General features: G+C 38.1%; 1 protein-coding gene across 6 annotated transcripts in view; it reads left to right on the top strand.

Moving 5' to 3' along the window:
• The first annotated feature begins 1,586 nt into the window (after positions 1-1,586).
• LARP1B (La ribonucleoprotein 1B) overlaps positions 1,587-26,594 on the top strand; it is a 68,623-nt gene continuing 43,615 nt past the window's right edge. For 5 of the 6 annotated variants that reach the window (XR_006784804.1, XM_045830983.1, XM_045830982.1 and 2 more), the window contains exons 1-9: positions 1,587-2,263; positions 10,886-10,944; positions 11,546-11,605; positions 13,216-13,390; positions 15,904-16,044; positions 16,828-16,971; positions 17,217-17,382; positions 20,078-20,222; positions 22,996-23,170. Coding sequence is in view for 5 of the 6 variants with exons in the window: in XM_045830983.1 (XP_045686939.1) it covers positions 1,735-2,263; positions 10,886-10,944; positions 11,546-11,605; positions 13,216-13,390; positions 15,904-16,044; positions 16,828-16,971; positions 17,217-17,382; positions 20,078-20,222; positions 22,996-23,170 (1,594 nt within the window). In the remaining variant the exon portion in view is untranslated. Of the gene's footprint in view, positions 2,264-10,885; positions 10,945-11,545; positions 11,606-13,215; positions 13,391-15,903; positions 16,045-16,827; positions 16,972-17,216; positions 17,383-20,077; positions 20,223-22,995; positions 23,171-23,775; positions 25,787-26,594 lie in introns of those variants that run through there. The other variant, XM_045830985.1, reaches the window with a different exon arrangement.

Raw genomic sequence — 26,594 nt, 5'->3', positions numbered from 1 at the left:
TAAAACATTAGTTAGTTTTATTACTAAGTTTCACACTGGGTTTTATTACTTAGATACGTACATTTTCTATATTAGTGGTCACCAACTTGGGGCCTGCTCAGTGATTTTAAAAGATAATCGAAAGGGCTGCTGCATGATTAGGGTTATTATGTGAGGACTTTTTTTCGTTATCCGTGGTGGCGGTAGCATGCAAATGATGCATGGACTTTTTTTTTTTTTTGGCTCATCAGTTTTCGTTAGTGTTTGTGTATTTAATGTGTGGCCCAGAGACGCCAAAAGTCTGGACGCCCTTGGTTTATACTGTTGTCATGTTTGCATAGTTTTATTAGCTTTAGGAAATTAAATAATCCCGACTTTAAAGGGATTGAAATGGGACTCAGGGGGAGGTGTCCTGTACCAGTTAGTTTGACAGCCCTAAAGCTGAACAAATTTTCAGCAACCACGCACCCGGCGCGTAAAGGTCATTAATCCGTAAATACTCACACGTGAAACCAATGTCATCACTTGTTGAATCCGAGTGCCAATTACAAAGCTCTAATCGGATTTTAAAACTCAAAACGTATTTGTGCCTGTTTAACATGGACCCCTGGAAAAAAAAATATTTGGAACATTGTTAGTTTGTAAACTAGTGTTCTCCCTACAAGTTAATTAAAAAAAAGAAATGTTTTTTGTTTTACTCAGGAGCCCTTGAGAAATACTTCGTTTCGTGACTAGGGGCAGGGAAGCGCACTAGACCAAGTGCCTGGGCGAAGGTTTCCTAGAAATTACACCTTTTTCATTTCGGACAGGCTCAAGCTCACTGAGACCGCACTGCCCCAAAACGCTAGGGGGGACTTTTTTTTTTTTTTGACCGGCTCGGCGAGAGGAGAGACGAAGGAGAGACACTGCGACCCGTTCGGGTGGCCCCGAGCCCGCTCGGGAGCGGTCCACGGCGTGCGACCCCAGTCCCCCTGCCTGCTCTCGGGGCCACCCCGCCTCCGGCACCGGGCAAAGCGTCGCCTGGGCGCCACGTGCGTAGCCCGCCCCGCCCCTCCTCCGCCCGCCGGCGCAGCCATTGGAGTACGCCCCAGTCACAGAAGCTCGGTGCGCGCCCCGCCCAAGTGCCCGCAGCCCAGGCCGCGGGAGCCCGCGAGCCCGGAATTGCTCAGTTCTCCCTCCCTTCCCCTCGGGCTGCCGCTGGGGCGGGCCCGGCCGTCTGAGCCGGCTCCTCCGTCAGCCTCCGCGGGAGGCGGCCGGGTTAAAGCCGTCGCCGGTGAGTAGCCACGTCACGCAGCAGCCGGAGGCCCCGCCCCCGCCGTCCCCTCGGACCGCCTCCTCACGCCCCGCGAGCAGTTACTGGCTGTGGGGCGCGCGCCGGCCGCACTCCGCCTGAGGTCCTCCAGCCCCGCTCGCCGCGTCTCCGTCGCTGCCTGCGCCGGCTGACGGCTCGCGGCTCTCGGCTGCGCGGCGCCCGGCGCGGGTTGGCTGGCTCGGGGCGTGCGTCGCCGAGGCGGGCCGAGCCGACGGGCGGTTAGCGCTCCGTTCGACGCGGGGAGGGGCGGCACGCCGGGCGCTGCACGGCCTCGGCCGACGCGGGCGGCGGTGGCGGCGGTGACGGCGGCGGGGCTCTCGGGCTCTGTGCCCCGGGCCGGAGCCAGCGGGTGTCCCGGCGGAGAGACGGGCAGCCCGGCTCCCTGGCCGCGGGTTCCCTGGCCCCGAGCGCCCCGCGGCTGGGGCGGCTGGGGTAAGGGGACGATGTTTGCTCGCGCCCCCGTGCCCGCCGCTCCCTCTCCGGAGGAGCCGCCCGCGGCGGCCGCCGAGAAGGAGTTGCCGTCGCCCCGGGCGAGCCGGGAAGCCGAGCCGGTGCCCACGCCCGAGAGGGAGGGCAAGCCGGCGGCGAGGGAGGAGAGGGCCGCGACCGCCACCAGCTTGGGGGCGCGGGGCGAGCCTTCGCCGGCGCCGGTGCTGGGACACAGCGTGCCCCAGGCGGCCGTGCCCGTGAGGCCGCTGGCGCTGCACCTGGCGCACCGGGCGTGCGGCTCTGGAGGCCCCTTCGGGAGGGAGTCGCTGCCCCCGCTGCTCCTGCTGCCCCCGCCGCCGCCGCCGCGGGACCCGCCGGCCGAAGACGCCCGGGAGGAGGAGGAGGCGGCGGCGGGCGGCTCTGAAGAAAAGCCGCAGCCGCCGCTGCCCCCGAAGGAGAACCCCTGGACCAAAAAGCCGCCGCAGCACCTGTCCCCGGCCGGGCCGGAGCCGCCGCCGCCTCCACTGGAATCCCCGGAAGCAGGTCCGTGGCTCCTCGGTGGTGGGCTGGGCACAGGGTGCGTGTGCGGGGGGGCGGCTCGCGGGGAGACCCCGGCTGGCGCGAGCGGGGGAGGGGCAGGCCTCCCTCGCTGTCAGAGGTGTTTGTTCCAAGGTGTCATTCACTCTGCCTATTTACATAAATGGACATCTGGACGCGAGCGGGCCGCGGAGGTGGGACCTCGGCTTCTCCGCCCGGCGGGCGCGGCCTCGGTGGTCATGCCCCGCGCGCGTGCGGGGACTCGGGAGAGCTAAGTTTAGGTAGCTCTTGCATGCAACTCCGCCTATAGAGAAAAGTTTTTTCAAAAGGAGGGGAACAGGGGGATTTATTTATATGTGGGAGCGCGGTTGTGTTTTATTTTTAGTGTGAAATAATGGGTAAACTGGAAATGCCAGTGTTTTCCAAACACTAAGTAGTCAGATTAAACATGAGGCTGCAGACCGTAGTTGCTACTGAAACGCTTTGAACTGTGATTGCGGTGGGAAATAGTTGAAGTAGGTAAACGGTAGTGTTCTAACATTCAGATCTCCCTTTAGGGGAGATCAGATTATGTCACTGCCTTTGAATGCTGATCAATGACTCTGGGTACTTTATTTTGGTTGTAGCACCTGCATTTTTTTTTTCCTTTAGAAAGCTGAAATGGAAATAGTAAATGCAACCAAGACAAGAAGCAGTATCTCCTAGTTTTGCTTTCTAAATTAAATTAGTGAGTTAATAGAACTTTTAATATAGAAATTACAGCTGTTTACTTTCAAATTTTCACTTTTTCTTTAAACAAAAGGTTAACGGTGGGGATAGGGAAAAGCTGGGCATGTTTGTAGGTCTGTGAAGATCAGTTGAGATGAAACATATGGGGTAAATGTAAGGTAATTATTGTAGACATGCGTATTATTGCAGGCATATAACATGTCTTCAGAGGAACTCCAGCGGAGTGAATTGTTAATTGATTTCTTTAGCTTTTGCACAGCAATAATAGTACTCATTATTCAGAAGTTTTGACACTTGCAGAAAAAACTACTTAAACACACTTAAGTTTAATATTGCCTACATTCTCTTGTAGCTGCAAAGATTTGTTTACTACTATTAACTGAAGAAAACAAAAGTCTAAAAGCAAAATCTCCATAAAATTTTAGCTGAGAAAGCCCTAGTGAATCTTAATGGCCGTCTCAACTCCCCACTTTCTAGACTTACATTTTTAGTGAACTGTCAAAAAACCCAAAGTCTTTTTTTTAAGTATATTTTATTGACTCTGCTATTACAGTTCCCCCTCTTTATCTCCCTTCCGCCCTGCACCCCTCAATCCTCCAGCATTCCCCCCCTTAGTTCATGTTCATGGGTTGTACGTATATGTCCTTTAATTTCTGTTTCCTATATTGTTCTTAACCTCTCCCCGTCTATTTTATGCCTACCAAGTTACGTTTCCTGTACCCTGTACGTTCCCCCGCCATCCTTCCCCTCTCCCTCCCCATTGAAAACCCTCCACGTGATCTCCATTTCTCTGATTCTGTTCCTGTTCTAGTTGTTTGCTTAGTATTTATTTTTGTTGTTGTTGTTTTAGGTTCAGTTGTTAATCGTTGTGAGTTTGTTGTCACTTTCCTGTTCATAGTTTTTTATCTTTTTCAATTTCTTAGATAAGTCCCTTAAACATTTCGTATAATAAGGGTTTGGTGATAATGAACTCCTTTAATTTTACCTTATCTGGGAAGCACTTCATCTGCCCTTCCATTCTAAAGGATTGCTTTGCTGGATAGAATCATCTTGGATGTAGGTTCTTGCCTTTCACGACTTCAAATAGTTCTTACAGTCTTTGTTCATTGTAAAATCAGTTTGACAGGTTTTTAAACCATTAAGGTAAGACTCAGGAGTTTTAAATTGAAAATGGCCTTGTGAAAAATATGTAACAGTTTACTTTGTTTTATTTTTTATTTATTGATTTTAGAGAGAGAGACATCAATTTGTTCCACTTACTCATTCAGTCGTTGGTTGATTGCATGTGTCCTGATGGGGGAATTGAACCCAGAACCTTGGTGTGTCTGGATGATGTGCTAATCAGCTGAGCTACTTGGTCAGGGCCTAACAGTTGAATATAATTAACCTGCAGGTGCTTTCATTGAGTATCTTAATCTTTGTTGGAAATTAAGAGCAAACTGATGTTTGATGTATGGTCCGATTCATGGTAATTTCAATTTTGCTCAGCTCATTCTGTTCTTGGAATCCATTCTGTTCCCGCATAAATGTTAATTTTCAGACTTGAAGTACCATATAACTCAGTCTTTCCAGTCCTGACTGTACTTTTCTACCACAGCCTTTATTTGCAGTTGAATACTTGGGGAGCTTAGACAAGAGACTGGTGTAGAAATGCACTGTTCTGTAAGACTTGAGGTTCTAATCCAGATATTGTTACTAACTAACTAGCTGTACTTTTAGCAAAATTTCTGGGCCCTGTGAATGAAGTACATGTACCTCTTCCGGTTCTTAATACCTGTGTACCATCCATATAACTGAGTGTCTTTGCCTCCCTATTTTCCTAAGTAAATTTGCAACTTCAAGAATGATGAGCCCGGGTCTGTGAACCAAAGGGTCGCCTGTTCGATTCCCAGTCAGGGCACATGCCTGAGTTGCAGGCCAAGTCCCAGGTGGGGGATGCCTGAGGCAACCACACATTGCTGTGTCTCTCCCTCTCTTTCTCCTTCCCTTCCCCCTCTCTCTAAAAATAAATAAATAAAATATTTTTTTGAAAAAGGAAAAAAGTGATAAAATAGGAGCAGAAGACCTGCAGTGTCCAGAGTAGGTGAAAAGTGGGGAGGGTTAAATTGGTACAATAATCTATTAGTAGGCCTGAATAATTTATCCCACAAAACAGGACATTCTTGAGAGGGAAAGAGAAGGATATTAATTATGCTGGCATAACAGGCTTAAACCATGTTTGTTCTGGCCAAACCTGGATTTATTGTCACTCTCTTAGTGAGGTACAAGGATTCCGTCCACAACATTTTGCTAGAAAATTTATTACCAGAGATAGAAACATTATAGGAAATGTAGGAGTATTTCAGGATTGTTAATCGAGAAATATCTATGTTAGGAATTGCAGGTGATTGCAGGTGAGGCATTATTGCTTTTTCAGTCTTGTGAGACACTTTCTTCTGCTTTCGGGATGGTTCTTGCCTGTTTCTCCATAGTCCAGATAAGTCCCTCTTTTCGACCTAAGCCTGGCCCACCCAAGACACCTAAAATAAGTGTCACTGCGGTTTTGAATTCAGTCAGGAAACTAAAAAGAATTGTTTCTCAATCTGCCCTTACCTTGTTTTACTTATTTTGGGGACTTTTATTAAAATCACAGTGGGATTTATTAATCACTTAACCTATAGTTTCTCTGACCCCCTCAACCTTGTTATCCCCACATCTGTTCCCCAGCTGTCATTACCCTAGTCATATTTTAAGTTAGTTATATAAATGATGCATAAATATATTCTCCTTGTAAAAACAGAACTTTTGGTGTCCCTTTCAAAAATGAGATGATCAGCTCAGGCAGGTGGCTCAGTTGGTTGGAGCCTCATCCCACACACTGAAAGGCTGAGGGTTCCATTCCTGGTCAGGGCACATACTTCAGGTTGTGGGTTCAATCTCTGGTTGGGGTGTGTATGGGAGACAACCAGATGACGTTTTTGTCTCACATCAATGTTTTTCTCCCTTACTCTCTGACATCAGTAAACATATCCTTTTGGTAAGGATTAAAAAAAAAAAAGATAATCACGTTTACCAAATGTCCTTTTAAACCTGTGCTATTATGTCCAAATATAGTGTTTTGTGTGTGCGCTTAGAACATAACATTCTTTTTTCATTTAGAGTGTTTTTGGTCCTTTTTTTTCCCTTATCATTAGTGTTTTTTTTTAAATTATTCATTATTGAGATATAACTGACATACAACATTAGTTTTAGATGTACAACACAATGATTTAATATTTATACATATTGCAAAATGATAGCCACACTAAGCCTAGTTGTCTGGCCCCATACGTACATAATTGACTTATTCTTGTGATGATGACATTGGTCCTTTTTAATCTAAACGCCTTTTAAAAAACTGCTGAGAAGTGGTTTATAAATATAACTGACATAGTTAATTTAGCCCCTCATGTATTGATCAGCAGCATCTCAGTTGTTTCAGACATTTTTTACACATACCTTTTCTATGTCTGACTTTCTAGGCTAGGTAAATAGAATTATTATTAGGTCACAGGGTATTGATTGGCAAGTTACTCTTTAAAGTGACTGTGCAAATGGATACTCCCACTTTTAGAGTAAGGGTTAAGGCTTGGGGTGTTTTTTTTGTTCGTTTGTTTTTCACTTTTTTAAAGCAATGTAGCAAAATGTTTTTCCTTATCAAAAGGATACTAGAATATTAATCAAGAGAGTTATACTGGTATAATAACTGCCACACTAATGTTTGAAAAATGGAGATATGAAGATCACATACTTAATTTGTTTATATACATACATACTTGGAGCCACTAATACCTTAAATTTGTTTCTTAGGTTTCATCTGTTGAAAAGGTACATATTTTTAAATTGTCACCTGAGGATGTGTTTATTGATTTTTAGAGAGAGGAAGAGGGTAGAGAATGAGAGACCAGGAAAGAAAGATGTTGCCTCCCATACACGCCCCAACCAGGGGTTGAACCCACAACTTTGTGGTATATGGGGTGATGCTCAACCAACTGAACCACCTGGCCAGGGTGAGATATATATTTTTTTAATTAAAACTTTTAAATTTAATTTTATGCCCTGACAGATGTGGCTCAGTCGATTGAGTGCCAGCCTGCAAATCGAAAGGTTGCTGGTTTGATTCCCAGTCAAGGCACATGCCTGGGTTGCAGGCTAGGTCCCCAGTTGGGGGCGTGCAAGAGGCAACTGATTGATGTATTTCTCATACATTGATGTTTCCCTCCCTCTTTTTCTCCCCCCTTCCCTCTCTCTTAAATACAAATAAATAAAATCTTAAAAAAAATAGTCTTGTAAGTTGGCTTAGTTTTCCAATTTTAGGTTTTCTGTAATAACATACAGGGCATTATCTTCCATTTTTAGTTAAAACATGGGAAAATGAAAAAAAAAGACATTTCTTAGGCTTTTTTTGCCTGTTCTCTATGTGTATATAAAATTAAAAACTTGGTGGACTTCTTTCCATCTCAGTCAGTACATACAGGTTTATCTTTTTTAAAAAGTTTTACATTATTTTTCTATAGATGTACCATAATGTAACTTTTCCATATTAATGGATGTAGGAATTACTTATTTAAATACGACTATCAGCAAAGCTATAGTAAATATCTTAAACAGACATCTTTGTACAGTGTCTTTTGATTCCCAGATAATTTCCCAGAAATGGAATTGCTTTATTAAAAGGTATATTTTAAATGACATTTTAAACGACGTATTATCCTTGAAAGATTGTACTACTACACACTCTTGCCAAGAACATGAGATGTTCATTTCTTTTACATATTTTTTCCCCCTCTTTGGCGGGGTGGTGATGGTGGTGGTAAATGTTCATTTCTTTATAGGCTGGCCAACACTGGGCATTCTCTTTTTTGTCCATATGGTAGGTGAAAAATCTACTGTTTTAGTTTGCATTATTAGTGCAGTTGATTACCATTTTATGTTTGACTTAATGTCAAACATAATGGTAATGTCAATTTTGTCATTTTATGTCATAATGTCAATTTTATGTTATGTCAAACATAACATAATTGTTATAACAATTTGTTATAACAATATGTTATAACATAACAACATTTTTGTCATAATGTCAATTTTATGTTATGTCAAAAAAAGAAATATTTGTATTTCTTTTATGAATTACCTTTTCATCTTTTACTGAGATTTTTTTTTAAGCTCATTAACATCTTTTTAACTCTAAAAGACTGGATTGATGAGGCAGTCCAAGTAAGAAGCACACAGAGGACTTCCTGATGTTGAACTTGGAATTAGACAAATGTGTTGACGTAGTTGGCATTGCACAAGTGCAGTTCCCCCTTCAATCTCTGTTGGGGAGCCTGCTCCTATGAAGTTGACAGCATGAAGGAGCAGACCACAGCACTTGTTTTTTGTAGACAGTGAATTGTTTGATTTCCAAACAATTCACTTTGTGATTATTTATGTCTAATTTATTTGTAATAAAGCCATATAAAACTTGCTTGTGTGGCCTATCCCTTATTACTTTTCAGTATGTCAAGTAGCTTGTATAAGGAGGTATTTTATAATTACTGGGCCCTTTATTTACTTAACTTAGCAATATTTTTCACTTTGCTGTGGGAAAAGTTCCTCAAATGTTCTATACTATTTCAATTTCATAAAATATATGTAGTATTTACAGAACATATTTCAATGAAATTCTAGATAATGGAAAATGTTATTTATTTAGTTGGGTTTTTTCCTACCCCCATTTTTTTTGTCCTATTTGCCCATATTTTTTCTTACTGTGTCTAATTTTTCTTAATGAAATATTTTAGTCTTATACCCATTACACATGTCTACACACACACACACACATAATATGTATACTTAAAGTATAAAGAAGAATAAAACAAATACCTGTGTACTCTTCTACTTTAGAACTAGAGAATTTAGAATTATTACAGTATTTGAGATCCCTGTATGCCCATCCCTGGTGACACCTTTCAGCCTTTGTCCTTTATTTCCTTTTTTGAGAAGTGTAAATGGACTTCAATTTACAGTGGGGTTACCATTTGGCACCAGTTGTAAATTGAGAATATCATTGTCAAAGATACATTTAATACCACACTGTAGAGTATTGGTTGTGACTTACACTTGTGATTGCATGGCTGACTGAGAGCTGCAGTTCACTGCCCAGCATCATAAGAATATTGTACAGCATATTGCTAACCTGGGAAAACATCAAAATTCAAAATTAGAAGTACAGTAGTACTGAATACTTACTGCTTTTACACAATGAAAAAGAAAGTCTTAAGTCAAAACATTATAATTCTGGACAGTCTGTATCTTATTGAAAGATCTTATTTATTGCCCTAGCCACTGTGGCTCAGTTGATTAGAGCATTGTCCTATAAACCGAAAAGTCTCTGGTTCCATTCCTGGTCAGGCCATATGCCCAGGTTGCAGGTTTGACCCCCAGTTGGGGTGTCTGCAGGAGGCAACCAATAGATAGATGTTTCTCTCTCTCTCCTCCTCTTCCTCCTTCTCTACCTCCCTTCCCCTCTCTCTGGAATGAGAATAAAGTAAACCTTAAAAAAAAAACTCTTTAAGAGATCTTATTTATTTATTTTTAAAGGGAGAGGAGGGAGGGGGAGAGAGAAACATTGACTGGTTGCCTTTTGCACACCCCCAACTGGGGACCCGGCCTGCAACCCAGGCATGTGCCCTGATCTGGAATCTAACCAGTGACCTTTTGGTTCATAGGCCAATGCTAAATTCACTGAGGCACACCAGCCAAGGCCATTTGTATCTTATTTAAATTAGCTTCTGAGTTTTAACTCAAATATTGTTGCATTCTGTGAATTGGTCATTGCTGTGATTTTTGGGATTCATGTGTACATTGTAGATGCAGATCCCAAGTTTATTCTACTTAATATTTACTTTGGGTCATGTTTAGCTAGATGATATTGCCATCTGGTTATCTTGCTAGGCAATGAACCAAACTAAAAGACTTGAAGACTAAAAGTATAAAACTTTGGAGACAGTATTTATTTATTTACTTATTTATTTAATATATGTAATTGTCAACCACTGTTCTTATTCAGGATAAGGACAAGTGGTGATTCCATGATAGTCTTGTACAAACTTTTATGGAGACCTATTTTCTACTGCTAAACGTGTGCTTTCAAAAACAGTTTGAAATCTTTTGACTTCTTTTCTGGATGTTCCTTAATGAACATGTATTGATTTTTTCGGGGGGGAAAAAAAAGAATTTTTTTGTGATAAAATTCTCTACTGACTTAATGAAATTAATATTATAATAGTCTCCCCCCACCCCCCCCCCCCCGCCAAAGCACTTCTGAGCATTTAATGAACTTCCTCCATGTGGCTTCAAGCTACCAGGACACAGTGTGGCCCCCCCCCACCCCATCTTCTCCTCAGGTCTTCTAAAGAATTCGGCCTTCAACAAGGACCGGCTTCTTTGGGAGCTTTGCCTTCCCTAGAACTTTGTAGTGACTCAATTGCACCGCATGAGTGATGGGACCGGCTCCAGTCTTGTTTTTGGCAACATTTATCTGTTTCTGCTCACTGACCAGGGTCCACAGTTTATCGATGTTGACACTTGGGCAGAAGCTCTGGTTCCTCTTTAAGGGGTAGGACCTCATAACAGCTTTCCTAAAGTAACCTGGGTGATACTGGTTGAAGTTAAACCTGTGACAGTGCAAGCTACCAGCATTACCTTGGGTCCTGGGTACTTCTGTGCTTGCTTGCAGGATTACAAAGTGATGCGTCTGTGGCCATAGCTCACGTGGCCCCGAAATTTCTGGGTTTCCTCAGTCTGGATGGCATGTCCATGGCTGAGATACAGGAGGGTTACTTTGTTAAATATATTAAATGAAGTGGTTGTAAAAACAATTCTGTGTATTTTTTTTAGAGCTCAGTTCCCCTAAAATTATAAAAGCAGGAAAACTCAAGGCAAAGAAGTCCAACAAGGTATGTCTTTATATGAAGTAGTTCTCAACTACTATATATTTTGAAAATCACCATGTTTTTAGATTATTGCATATTTTTCTTCTAATTGTATTCTCTAGGGAATTGTAGCCCTTACACAAACCCCTATATGACCTGTTATCCTGTTTATATCAGTTTAGTTGGTGTCATCAATAGTGCTAGAAATTAGAGCATAAGACCAAGACATACTTGTTTCAGTTTTCTGTTGTTTGGAGAAGTTTTTGGATTAATTTGGCAAATCCCTGCATATAATTGAATGTAGGTGATTTTTTTTAAGGATTTTATTTTTTTAGAGAGAGGGTAGGGAGGGAGAGAGAGAAGGAGAAAAACATCAATGTGCACAAGAAACATCGATTACTTGCCTTTTACAGGTCCCCAATAGGGGACCTGGGCTGCAACCCAGGCATGTGCCCTGACTGGGAATTGAACCAGCAACCTTTTGGTTCACAGGCTGGCGCTCAACCCACTGAACCATACCAGCCAGGACTGTAGTTGATTATTAAAATTGCTTTTACTTTTAGAAAGTATTTTTTCTATTTAAAGTATCTGATTTGCAGTCATAACATTTATTTATTATTTTTAGGCTAGTGATTTCAGCGATATGGCGAATTGGCCTACACCAAGTGAATTAGTGAACACTGGAGTGAGTATTGTTTTAGGCTTTCTTTATATAGAGAGAAAGGAATGTTCTCATTTCAACATGCAGCATTTATTCAGTGCTTCAAATTTAGAGATTACATTAATAAAAGGGTGCTGAAAACTCAGCTGCTACCCTTGTCATAGTTTATTTTAATATGTCAAATTAAAGCTCGTTTTGTTTCATAATTTGTGCTATGTGTTCTGATTTATGAATGTTTCAGTATGCGTTTAAGTGCTAACTATGTGTGCATATATGCATATGTATTATATCAAGAAGTGTTTAATGAGTGGAACTTTTAATTTTAGCTGTGAAAGATGCTGTAGAAGATGGTCCTGAGATATTTTATTAGGTGGATTTTTAGAGGGGCAGCATATGTAATTATACATGTTCTCATTTGACAGTATAGTTTGCTGTTTGTAATTTGTGTATTATTCACTGGTGTGTGGTTATAGATAATATATATTAGTTTAAACAGCTTGATTTGGTATATAATGACATAATAAAATGCAAATATATAAAGTGTACAATTTGATAAGTTTTGACTTAAATAAACCTGTGAAACCATCACCACAATCAAGATAAGAAAACTTAACCATTACCCCCCCAAATTTCATCACACACCTTTGTGATTCTCCCTGTCACACACCTCCTCATCATCCCAGGCATTTTCTACAGTGTTTTATGAGTGGAGTCGCACAGCATGCTCTTTTTTTTCTTTTTTGGCTTTCATTCAGCTTACTTTGAGATTTATTTGTATTATATGTACCTGTAGTTCATTCCTTATTGTTGAGTAGTGGTAGTGTATGGATGTAATGGTATTTATTCATTCACTTATTGGTGGACATTTGTGTTGATTCTACTTACTTTTGGCTGTTAGACATGAAGCTTTCATATACACATTTGTGTAACAGTTCTGCATGGGTATATGCATTCACTTTTTCTTGGGTAAATACCTGTGAGCAGAATGCCTAAATTGTATAGAAGCATTTGTTGAGCTTTTCAAGAAACAACTAAACTTTTTATCAGTATATGAGAATTCTGGTTTTTTTGCACATAATCACTAATATTCTTTGGTTAGTCTTAATTTTAGTTGTTCTAGTTGATGTGTGGTGGTAGCCCATTGTAGTTTCAATTTGCATTTTTCTGACTAAAGATGTCAAGGACCTTTTCATATACATTTGCCATTAGTGTATCTTTTTAATGAAGTATCTGTTCACCTGTAGCCCAGTTTTTCAAAAATTGAGTTTTCTTATTATTGCATTTTGAGAGTTCATTACATAGGGTGGAGTAAAAGGTTTATAGTTGTGAGTATGCAAAACACGAGTTTATTCTTGTATTATTTATTAATATATTCTTTTCCATATGAACAACTGTAAACCTACTTTTGCCCAATCCTGTATATTTTGGATACAAGTTCTTTATCAAATACTTAAGAAGTATTTTCTCCCAGTCTGTGGCTTGACTTTTAACAGTGTCTTTTGAAAAGTACCTCCTACTTTTCAAAAGTTGGCATTTGTCCTGCCATATTTAGGTGAGGTATATTACCACAGATTTTTGGATATGTTAGTGAAAATGTTCTTGAAACTTACTCATTCATTAATACTTTTTCACAGTGTCAGAGTGTCATCAACCAAGGAAATAAAAAGCTACAAAATAAAAAAGAAAGAGAAGACAAGTTTGAAAAGAGAAATAACAGTGAGAGTAAAGAAAGCCGTGAAACAAAATTAGATGGTCCTGGTGAAAATGTCAGTGAGGATGAAGCACAGTCAAGTAATCAACGAAAGAAAGGTTAGTTCATCAATAAGTTCATCTCCTCCCTCCCCATTTTATTATGATATGGTTGTGTTAGTCTAAGGTATAGAACACAAGTGATTTGATGCATGTATATATTGCAAAGTGATTACTACACTGTTTAGTTAACATCTATCACCTCAGAGTCAGAATTTTTTTCTTGAGATAAGAACTTCTAAGATCTATTCTCAGCAACTTTCAAATATATACTATACTATTGTTAATTAGTGTTGCCATGCTATACACTGCACCTGCAGAACTTACTTATCTTATAATTGTAAGTTTGTATCTTTTCACCCTTTTCACTCATTTCTCTCACCCCCTCCTCTGTTCAGTTTCTTTGAGTATGGCATTTCTACGTTCCACATATAAGTGAGGTCATACAGTATTTGTTTTTCTCTGTCTCACTTATTTCATAGCATAATACCCTCAAGGTATATCTCTTGTTGCAAATGACTGGATTTTCTTTCTCGTGGCTGAATAGTATTCCATTTTTTATATATGACACTTTTTTTACATGACACATTTTTGTTATCCATTTATCTGTCAGTGGACTGTTTCCATGTCAAGGCTATTGTAAATTAGTGCTGGTAAAAATATCAGTGAGGATGAGGCTGTCAGGTAGTTGATGAAAGAGAGGTTAGTTTATATGTCCATTTTAGTTTTATTTTCTGTAAGAAGTTGTAGTAATGAAGAATTGTATTTGATCAGTTGATTCCTTGTAGTCGTCAATGAATATTTTTGGATTTCTTCCTGATACCATCTGCAATGGTAACTGATTTGCTTTTGTAAGATTCATTTCTGAACTATCAGGCTTTCCAGTAAGAATAGAATGAAGTTCCACTTACAGAAATGAGTGTAAATATATGATTGGAAAATTGTGTGATGACTATTGTTTTTTCAGTCTGCATTGGTACTACTCCCTCTCTTTATTGTATACATATTCTCTTTGGAGCTTTCCGTGTGTCTGGGGACACGTTATGATTTAACTGCTTTGTAAAACCATATACTTATCAGTGTTCTGAGCCTAGTAAAAGTACCTGCAGGGGTCTTTTGGCAGAAAAATTCTTTAAACTGTCAGAAGGACAGTAGCTGAGGCACACTGAATATTGGGGAGAGTGTCAGGAGATGCTATTGGGGAGGTAGGCACAGTCCACATCATGCAGGGTTCAATCTTGGAATTAGCATTTTGAGTTACATGGGAAGATAATGTAGCAGTTTAAGTCATGCAGGTTATGTGGCATGACGGGACATTTCATGATGTGATAGTTGTGGCCAACGTCTTTAATAGTGGAAGTAGCAATCTATCATGTCTTGAGCACTTAATTGATTTTTATTTTAATGATTATCCTTAGCTGTAGGGTAAGCATTAGGCTCACTTGGTACGATGAGCCAAGGCTAATTGCTCAAAAGCGGTGCCAACAGGATAACCATATGCTTATTAGAAAAGAATTTCCCTAGTTCTTAAACCTTTTTTAATGCTTATTAGACATATAAGTAGTCTTTTTGGCTGTCTGGAATTCATACAGATGGCAGACCTTTCCTCCTGCTCTAAGATTTGTCTTTTTTTTTAATTGCTTTAATTAAAACTATCAGCCAACACTAAAGTCCAGGTATTTATAGTTAGAGTAATTCATATACTCGAGTCATGAATTGACTCTCCTCAGAGCACACATTTTTGTCTTCAAATTAAAGACTGGCTTGTGCCAAAGAATTTGCACTGTAGTTGTACGCTAATACGGTTCCCTTTCCCTTAATTACCTTAGTAGTGTTTCCCTTGCTCAAGAGTCTTTTTATTTAGTTGAAAAAGAATATTGGCCAGAAGACTGAACATTTTGAAACCTTAACTGTGGAATCTGTAAATAGGTAGTCTTGAGGATAACACTATAACAATTATACTATCTTTAGTCAACAAGAAAAATTAAATTGCTTATGTCTCTTAAGAAGTTAGGAAAATGTGTGTAGTAGCTTTAAAAAGAATTATCAAATGGAGTTAGACACATTTTACACTTAAACTTAATTTTCAGAAACCTCTTTCATTGGTAGTAATGCTGGATAAATCAATATTTTAGACAGTGATTTGAAACTAAAAGTACTTTGAATCACTAGCCAAGCTGTCCATTGTGTACATTATTATCTCTTATCAGGCCCACCCCATTCTGAAGCCTAAGAATCAAGCTTTAGACAGGAGTAGTGTGTACACATACTATTTTGAATACCTTATTATCCATCAGAATTAAACAGAAGAGCAAGCATTTCACTTAAAAGCAAAAGAATTCCAGTGATAATTCATTACTGGTTTTTCACTTGATTTTTAGAAATATTACTTGCACAGAATAGATTTTTAAGGAGCTGTGTAAGAAGGAAATTATATTGGTACTCTGCAGGTAATCCTTTTAAGGACAAATTAAGTCTTTCATTTAATTAAAATTTAGAGTCCTTTCAAATCTCCGAAGATTTATTCAGAATTATGCATTGTCATTAAATGATTTTATTTTATTTTCTTCAAGCTAATAAGCACAAGTGGGTACCACTCCACTTAGATGATGTAAGACCAGATAGTCAAGAAAGACCAGGATCCCGGAACAGCTCAAGATGTCAACCTGAAACAAATAAATCATCACATAACAATAGGAGAAATGATACACGAAGTAAGTTACATTCTAAGAGAAAAATGACTAAAGAACTTTGTCTTATTGCTTATTACTTTAATAGCCATGTATAGGATAAACTATTTGAAAGTAAGTGTTGGTATTGTTCCTCCTTAACCCTAAATACCTTCAGAATATATATTGCAAGAACAGTAGTACAGTCTGACTATCCACAGGTAGATTTAAAAAAAAAAAATGTTCTTTATGATTTCTTCCTTTTTTTTAAAAGATTTTATTTTTAGAGAGAGGGGAAGAGAGGGAGAGAAACATCAGTGTGTGATTGCCACTTGCACATCCACTACTGGGGACCTGGCCCATAACCCAGGCATGTGTCCTGACTGGGAATCAAACCTGCAACACTTTGGCTCAGAGACCAGCACTCAGTCCACTGAGCCACACCAGCCAGGGCATCCCCTCTCTTTTCTAGGATCTAATCTGTATCACACATGCTTTTAGTTGTCTTTCATCTTTAGTCTCCATTAGTCTGGAATAGTTCACTTGCTTTTGTCTTTTTTATGACATTGAATCTTTTTAGTATGTTATTTTTACTTCTTAGAGTATCTTTTTTATGTGTCAGTACTTTTATGGGCTCTTTTTTTTTTATGCTGGAGACATTTTGACAGATTTCTATGGGATCTCTTAAGTTTGTATCTATCTGAAGGTTGTGTGTTTACTAACAACTAGTTACAAAGTGGGGAGGGGTGGTTAACTATGCTTTCATAAAGATAATGAAGTTATTCATAGCTGCAAAGTGTAATGTATAAAACTGTTTACTTTTTAAAGGTTGGAGGCGTGATAGAGAAAAGAGAGATGATCAAGATGAAGTTTCCAGTGTGAGAAGTGAGGGTGGCAACATCCGCGGGTCCTCTAGAGGCCGAGGCCGAGGCCGGGGACGGGGGAGAGGACGAGGCAGAGGACATCCTCGATGTATGGCGTGATTTTTTAAATTTAAATTAGATGAACTTTGAAAAAGTGTGCAAGGCCTCTGTTAGTTTTTCCCACTATCTCATATATAACTAATTGGTTTATCTGATAATAAATTAGATCATAAATAGATGGTTTTATATTTGTTATCCCTTGAGATACTCTACTTTGAGTTTTTCTTTATATTAACTGTTTTTTCTGTTTTTTAAAAAATTGTGACCGCCTTTTTTTTTTTTCTTTACATAAAGTGAACTTTGATTATTCATACGGTTATCAAGAACATGGTGAAAGGAATGATCAACTATTTCAAACAGAGCTTAATACCAGTATGATGTATTTCTATGATGATGGTACAGGCGTACAGGTATATCCTGTGGAAGAAGCATTGCTTAAAGAATATATTAAGCGCCAAATGTAAGTTCATCAGACATGAGCAGATGGGGTGATAATATCTGTTGCAATGTCAAACTTGAATATCACTGATAGTGAATATGTTCTAACACATTTTCTGAGCTGTTTATTCATAAATAAAATGGGAGGGTTTTTATGGCATTTTGTATTTTTTCCAGGCAATGTTGGTAAAATAAGTACCATGTTTTTATATTTTTAAATATAAAATACATTTTATTTTAAATATATTTATAATATAAAATGTTTATATTTTATAGTATAGCATATTTTGCATATTTATAGTGTTTATATAATGGTGAAAAAATGTTTTCAAGTGATTTGCATAACCAATTTGCTGAAATTTTAGTTTTTGTATCCTTATAAGGTGAAGGTAAAAGGCTATTTTATAAAGCACATAAACATTTTTAAAACATCCGTTTTCTTTTAAGAAAGAAAATGGACCCTACTCTGTCACTAGAAAATAATGTCTTCATCATCATCAACCAAACATCTCCCTGAGATGCTTTCATGGTGGATTTCATTGGCTTACAATATGAAGCAGCTTGTTTGTTTTGTTCTTTTCTAACAGTTGATGCAAATACTGAGGAAAAGGGCTTTTTTATTGGCAGAAAGTGCCTAACCTGTGGCTAACAACTTCAAACCACTATTCCTGTCTTTTTGTAACTCTTGCTGCCAGATTCCTTCTAAGACCCTGGTAGTGGGCATGCAACTCCATTTCAGGATAATCAGCCTCGCATGTGCTCATCCAAGTGAGGGGGAGCAAAGCTACTGCACTGTTGACACAGTTTCTGATCGTGCACTGTAGGATCCACTTCTTATGGAAGGACATGTAAGGTTCCCGAGGCAGTGAACGCAATGTCAGACACGGCACTGGGCGTGACCCCTTTTTGTTGTTCCTGTTTTAGCAGATGGTAGAGCACCAGATTTAGAATGGCTCTTCACTGTTACCGTTCTTTGAGTAAGGGACATCTCGATTTTAAGAGTCATGACTTTGATTTTGTGTCTTTGAGGTTTCTCATACATAGCAGGCATATTGATTAGGGTTTAGATTTTTCCCTCTGAGCAGTTACTGAAAAACTGGTACTTGTTGAAACTTATGCTAAATGAATTTTGAATTAAGAGGCTTAGCTGATTATAGGTGGGTTTTTAAAATAATTTTAACTGAAAATATTTTGTTTTTGCTTATTTCTAGCTGGGACAGTCCTTAGCACAGGCATAAATATGAGTATGTTTATAAGAAGATTTAACATACATATGCTGTAGGTAATAGATTTAGAGTGTGAGCATATATATTAGTGCCCACCATATGCCAGGCATTGTGGAAAGGGCTGTTGAAGTATAACAAAAATCAGAATGTCCAGTCTCTCAAGACTTAGACTTTTTCTTAAGTATTAGATAAGAGTGAATGGTTTACTAATGTTAATGAAACGTCAGTGATATTTCATTGACCTAAGGGAGCTTTGCACTGTGATAGTTGGATAGATATCAGAGTATAAAGAAACAACTTGGATATTTACATTTCTAAAATAAGATACTTTCCTCCCAGTAAAAAGTAGGTCAAAGCCAATTTTCATTTCAAAGTTAGAATTTGACCTAAATAATACTTTAGGGGATCTTTAGTCACCCAGCCTTACACCCAAACATATGAGGTGGTATGCTTTCTCCTAATTTGCCACCCATCTTTGCAACTTTCTCTGTAATTTGGGAACAGGATAAAATTAAGCTGTAGGCCATATCATTATTGATGTCGTGGATTCTTTTGTATTTTACATTTCTCCCCATTTATCATCTTGTTTTGTCTCTCTAGAATCCTATTCTAATTTTTCTGTGTGGAGGCTATAATTTAAACATGTTTCTCAAATGCCATTACTTAATGCATTCTTCATATTCGTATCTTGCAACTTGTAGTTACTGATTACAGTATTGCCGTTTACATTTCTATACTTTCCTAGAAAAGTTTAAGGTGTCTAAGCTTTTTTTGTGTTTTTCCCCCATGTACTTCATGATGTCATAGTCTGTTTAGCTATTTGCTGATCATTCTTTTTTTTTTTTTTTAAGATTTTATTTATTTTTAGAGAGAGAGGAAGGGAAAGAGAAAGAGAGGGAAAGAGGGGGAGAGAAACATCAGTGTGTGGTTGCCTCTCACGTGACCCCCACTGAGGATCTGGCCCACAACCCAGGCATGTGCCCTGACTGGGAATCAAACTGGCAACCCTTTGGTTGCCAAAGGGTCAACCACAATGCTATAGTGATTAGATAATCATATCTTTACAAAGTGTTTCCTCTATATTTCCACTACCCACCTAGCATCATACATTATTACAGCATTATTGACTGTGTATCCTATGCTGTACTTCATATCCCCGTGTCTCTGCCAGTTTTGTAACCGCCAATCTGTACTTCTCAGTCGCTGCACCTCTCTCACCCCGTCCCCCAAACACGGCCCCTCTGGCAGCCTTCGATCTGTTCTCTGTACCAGTGTGTCTGTTTTGTTCATGTATGTTGTTCTTTCGATTCCACATGTTAGTGCTATTATTTCTTACATTTGTTTGCCCTGTGTTGCATTAAATACATATAATGCCATCAATAAATTAGAATAGTTTTTTAACAGCATCAGCTGTTAAAAGCAATAGATATCTTTACTTCCTATTGAATGAATGGATGGGATTTATATGTACTGCCTGACTTCCCTTTTCAGTGAATACTACTTCAGCATAGAAAACTTGGAGCGGGACTTCTTTCTCAGGAGGAAGATGGATGAACAGGGCTTCTTGCCCATTTCCCTGATTGCTGGTTTCCACCGTGTTCAGGCCCTCACTACAAACCTCAGTCTCATTTTAGAGGTAAGAAATTCTATTGACATTTTTCAGAGAAAAAAAGTGGAAACAGTCCACAGTTGCTTAAGGCTTAGACTGTATTTATGGCTTTCTTCCATTTCATAAAGCTCAAATAAATTACTAACTTTGGAAATCCCTGAAAGAATTGGTAATGATGTTTCCACCTATTTTTAACCTGATCCTTTAAAACTTGAACATTCTTGGCTGCTCTTTGTTCTTTAGTCTTCTTCAGTTTGCTGTACAATAGTGTGTATTCCCATTTATTAAATTTTTGAGAATGTTTTTGTGAAACAAAGACTAATTTAAAAGTCTTTCATTTATGTTCTTAGTGCTTTTATTAAATCTCTTGTCTGTCCTGTTCTAGAAATGCATTGAACATTTTTGGTTTTCTATTACATACATACAATCAAATCTGGCCTTTTTGCTGTACAGTTCTGTGAGCTTTGACAGATTTACACCCTTGCGTGTGCACTTGTGTAGCCAGTCCCTTTCCTTATACATAGTACCTGGGCACTGCTGACCTGATTTTTGTCCCTCTACTTTTGCCTTTTCCAGAATATCATATAAATAAATTATATTTTGTAGCCTTTTATTTCTTTCACTTACTGCTTTTGAGATTGATTCATGCTGTTGCATGTATCAGTAATTGTTTTCTTTCTTGTTGACTTATTCCACAGTACCACACTTTATCCATTCACTTGTTTTTAGCTATTTAGATTTGTTTCCACTTTTTGGAGATTATGAGGAAAGCATAAAGGTATTTGGACATATGTTTTCACTTCTAGTGGATAAATATTGATAATTGTGATTGCTTGAATGTATGGTAGGTGATCTGTACTATAAGAAATTGCCAACCTGTTGTCCTAAGTGGGTTTGACCATCTTGCACTCCTACTTTGTATGAGAATTTCATTTGCTCCATGACCTCACCAGCATTAGGTATTGTCAGGTTTTTTTGAGTAATAGATCTGTAGTGGTTTCTCATTGTGGTTTTAATTTGCATTTCCCTAATGGCTAATGAAGTTGAGCATCTTTTCATGTGTTTACCACTGGTATACCTTTTTTATTGGAACATCTGTTCAGATCTTTTGCCTATTTTTATTGGAGATTTTTATTTTAGATTTTGTTTATTTTTAGAAGGGAAGGAAGGGAGAAAGAGAGGGAGAAAAACATAAATGAGTGGTTGCCTCTCACGGGACCCCTACTGGGGACCGGACCAGGAATCAAAGTGGCAACGCTTTGGTTCGAAGGCCGGCATCCAATCCACTGAGGCAAAAGGGCCAGAGCTGGAGTGTTTTTTTTGTTTGGTTGGTTTTTTTAAATAATAGAATTGCAAGAGTTCTTTATTCTGACTACAAATCCTCTATGTGTATTTTACAAACAATTTTCCCCAGTCTTTGAGTCATCTTTTCACTTTTTAAACAGACTTCTTTAGCAAACTTTTTTGAACACGTGCTCCATGCTTTAAAAATTACCTATAGAAAAGTCCATGTTTTCAAAATACTATAAACTAGTGATTTTTTATTTGTCGATATGTGATTAAAGAGTTATTTTACCAAAAAATTTACTTCAGGAATAGATGGTATTTAAATAAACTTCTCGTATACTGTAACTTGAAGAAAATTATGTTTAGTTTTGTAGTAAAATATTATGGTCATGTTCATAGTAGAATGAGTTTATTAACTGATGCCATTGTTCTATAGCAAAGATCCAGTTCAGCTGTCATTTTCAATGAGGTTGTTACCAATTTCCCTCACTCATTACTTCTGTAGGAATCTGGTTGTAATTGTATTGTACACTTTTGGTCTGTTGTTTTTTCTTTGTTTTTCTTTTTGATCTGTTCTTATTCCATTAAGTCCTCAAGTGCAATTTTCAGATCAAAAATTGTCAAAATTTACAGCAGTAGAGAAGGAATGTTTAAAAGAACTTTTGTTACTATTATGTTTAGCATTTTTGACATATAAGCTGTTGATTCAGTAAGAAATAATAATTTTTTAAAAGATTTTATTTATTTTTAGAGAGGGAAGGGAGGGAGAAAGAGAGAGAGAAACATCAGTGTGCGGTTGCTGGGGGCCATGGCCTGCAACCCAGGCATGTGCCCTGACTGGGAATCAAACCTGCGACACTTTAGTTCACAGCCCGTGCTCAATCCACTGAGCTACGCCAGCCAGGGTAGAAATGATAATAATTTTAAAGTAATGTCCAATTATGGAAAATATAACTTGAGAAGTAAGTAGTATGCTATACTATTATTAAGGGCAAACAAATAAGGAAAATAAGGGTGACTTGCAGTAAGCACTGTAATACTGGGAACATGTGGATCTGATAATGCAGATGGCTACTAAGTGACTAAAAGTCAGGTTGCATATGCTGGACAAAGAAACAGTTCACGCCCAGTGTGACATTTCATCATGCTACTCAGAACAGTGTTGTGTGCAGTTTAAAATTATGAATTGTTTATTTCTGGAATTTTTCATTTAATATTTTTGGACTGCAGTTGACTACAGGTAACTAAAACTGGGAAAAGTAAAGCTGCAGATAGGGGACAGATGAGGGAACTGCTGTCCTTTATTTGAGCTTTAGTATCCTCATCTATGAAATAGGAATTTTTAGACTTTTTAGGTTATTGGAAGTACAGGATATCTTTATTATTTACCTTTATATCTATATCGTTATATAGATATAAAGATATAGCCTTTATATCTATATCTTTATTATTTATACCTTTATATCTATATCTTTATTATTTCTTTAATAATTTCTTTAATTCCTATTTATAGGCACTGAAAGATAGCACAGAAGTGGAAATCGTGGACGAGAAAATGAGAAAAAAGATAGAACCAGAAAAATGGCCAATTCCAGGCCCTCCTCCACGTCGGGTGCCACAAACAGACTTCTCGCAACTGATTGACTGCCCAGAGTTTGTGCCAGGCCAAGCGTTTTATTCACATCCAGGTAACAGCTTTTCTTCTAGGCCAAGCTGCATAGCAGTGGGATTTTGTTGCATTTTACCTGTCATTATAAAGTGTACTTAGGATCTTAGGAAAATTAATGATAACTAATGACTTTGGATGCTCTAAGTTCTATTCAGATAGTCTCCCATGCAGAGCTATAAATTAAATAGGGATTTAAGAGTAGTGAGTGAAGCTCCGCTCTAGTCTTAAATTATTCGTGAACGTTGTTATGTGTGGAGTTTCTACCTATCTTGTCATGAATTTTACTATATGATTATAGATATATTGTGCCAGGTTTCCCCCTCTAAGCTTGGAATAGTAGGGTTGGAACAGTCTAAACATCTTATACTCATGACTAGGGAAGACTTTATTTAATTTTCTTACCCATGTGCTTTAACCTTGTCTTGAAAGGATGGGATGTCCTACCTATAAGAAATGCAGAATTGCAATTTTCTTACAAAGTTATTATAATTACTGATTAAGGAATTGGTGGTATTTAGAATTTCCAAACACTGCTTTATTTAAAGTTAAGATTTTTTTTTCCTGGGCCATTTAAAAGACATTCCCTCTTGGGAAAAAAAATATGTGTGCTTAAACTTTTTTCAGTCAGGGTGATGATCTGCTGATGCTCTTGGATGTCATTTGATCGGAATATGCAGAGGAATAGGTGACTCACTGAAATATCATTATAAATATTGGAACAAATCGTGCTGCAGAAATGAAACCGACCAGAGTTACTTCTGTGCAAGAATGTCTGCTCCTAACTCATTGTGGAGGCAATTGAGCCAACACTACAGTGGAGATAAACACCTTTGTGATGATGATGATGATGATGATGATGATGATGAGAGACAGACCAGAGGACTGCTGTTGTTTTTATAGGAGCTGCCCATTTATGTGTAATTAGCCTGGGCTGCATGTGCTACTTTTATTCACGGTGGGAAAGTTCATTTTCATTCTGGAAATATTACAAGATTCTGTCTTTTCCTCTTAGACTTATGTACTTGTGTCCAGATCAATAAAGCAGAAATAGAGAGGTTTGAATGGCATTTCCCAGATTGTTAGGTCCTTTGTTATTTAATTTGCCCTTCAGTATAGTGTATGTTGTATAACTTAGATGTTGTCATAGTATTTCACATGGACTTTAAGATTTATTAATATGGACACTAAGATAAGGAATTTAAGAAATGAACAGAAGTATTTTTTCACTCTTAAAAATTTATTTTTGATACACTGTTACGAGATGCATGCCATCAATAAAGCACTGATGGACAGTCTCAGATATTTTTATTTATTGTTTCTTTGGTTGTCAGCCCTCTGCCTCTAAACCTAGAAAGCAGTTTGGGCAAGTGTTTTAAAATTTGAAGAATAGTTAGTGACATTTTTTAGGTTTTTAAATAAAGATATGATGTCTGTGTAAGTTAGATTAATTTATTGTGTAAATGTGGGGTCCAAGATCACATTTTTAACCTGCTTCTGAACAGGCATTAGTTAAATTAGATAAAATAGAAAACAGTTCTTCCACACAGTAGCTAAGTCAGACAAGTTGCTGATGCCTGTCCATTAGCCATTTATGCATTATTAATAAAATTACAGGAATAAAACCACAATGTCTTAACATTTTTGTGTTTTTTTAATATTTACTCATTTACATGCACATACACATTGCCTGAAAAAAGTCATTGTATATTTTAAAATGTTAAAAATTTTAGGTTCTTTTAGATTATACATCAGAAACAAGATGATGATGAGGCATTATAGAAAGATGGAATATTTTTTGAGTTATGCTGACACATTACATCATAGGAATAATTATGTATATAAGTCTTTCCTGTGAATCCTAAAATAGCTAACCTTAATAATTCCCCTCTGATCTGAAAGCCTTAATTTCCTAACTTCATTAGAGAAGTTATTTGAAATGGAAGGGATGGGAAATGTGGATTGTGTTTATTTGTACCCATGAATACAGAAAAATAGTGAAACTTTTATCTATATCCTTTTTACCCAGTTAGAAGACCCTAGATTTCAAAAACATAATCCTTGATATAAATACTTTCTGAGAGATTTGTGCGGTAAAATATTGAAAATTTTTGGTCCTTTTCATCAAAAAAATTAAAATTTCTATTTTTCCCTCTATGGAGCTTGAATTGTCTAACATGGATTGACCTTTGTGATGAACAGAGGACCATAATGCACCAGAAAAGGTTGATTTATGGGAATGGTAAGGTGTTTTGAAATTTAGGTTTTTTATCAATAGTAAAATGATTTCATTCAAAATTGAGAAGCCAGGTATCTGACGTCTTGGGCTTTTTTTTTTTTGTTCGTTTATTTGCTTGTATTTGACTTTAAAAAATGTATAAGGGGATCCCTAATAATTATTAATTAAGCTGTGGTATTTTCTTTGAAATGTTGGTCTGTGGAAGTATTTTTGAATGTACTGCACATAAAACAGAATCCTTTTAAAGCAATCTATATATAAAGAGCTGTGATTCTGGGTGGATAAAAAGTCATGCCAGGTAAATATCATGTGTAGGATGGGGCAAAAGTATGTTTATAGTTCATATGGGAAATAATAAAAACAATGATACAAGAATAAACTTTCACATACAACTGTCAACCTACTTTTGCCCTACTTTGGTGTTTTGGTTTTTTTGTGTGTATGTGTGAAAATTTTATTTATTTTTAGAGGGCAAGGGAGAGAAAAGAGGAGGGAAAGAAACATCAATGTGCAGGAGAAACACTGGCAGGTTTCCTTTCACACACCCCCAACTGGGGACCTGGCCCTCACCCCAGACATGTGACCCAACCAGGAATCAAACTGGTGACCTTTCAGTTTGCAGGACTCAATGAGCCACACCAGTCAGGTGCTACTTTTGCCCCACTTCATTTTAGGTGATTTCTCTCTGGAGAGTCATGTTGACAATTTTCAATTAATGAAAACAGTGGCAAGAGTTTTTTTCATTGAGGTCTTACAAACTACAAGTCATAACTGTCAGACTGTCTCATTTTTTTGTTTATAAGTTTAACGTCAAGTAATGAAAGTCACATTCATATTCATTTTGGTCTTGGAAGATTAGGGCTTTGCTAGTACCCTTAAAATTCATAGTTTAAAATCTTTTCATGGTAAACGAAAACAATCACATATAGCAAATATATAGCTTAATTATAAGGTGAAACCCTTTAAAAACTTAGTTTTCTTGTCTTACCCAAATTGTTTGGTATTTTAATGTCATTTAATTTATAAGCACACATCCTGTGAATATAGTGAAACACTTCATGGGAGAAATATGCAGGCTTAAAAAGCATTTAGAGATGATTATGTAATAAACTTAAGTAGTTGTTTAAAGGTTACATTTCTCTGTTAAAAAATAGTGACAATTGATTTCCCTAGCACATGCCAGGTGCTTGTTCTAATTATTTATACA

This window comes from Phyllostomus hastatus, unplaced genomic scaffold (genome assembly GCF_019186645.2).
Source record: "Phyllostomus hastatus isolate PE091 unplaced genomic scaffold, TTU_PhHast_1.1 phas_contig_159, whole genome shotgun sequence".
In the NCBI taxonomy this organism is placed as follows: Eukaryota; Metazoa; Chordata; class Mammalia; order Chiroptera; family Phyllostomidae; genus Phyllostomus; species Phyllostomus hastatus.
This window is presented reverse-complemented; position numbering and strand designations above follow the sequence as displayed.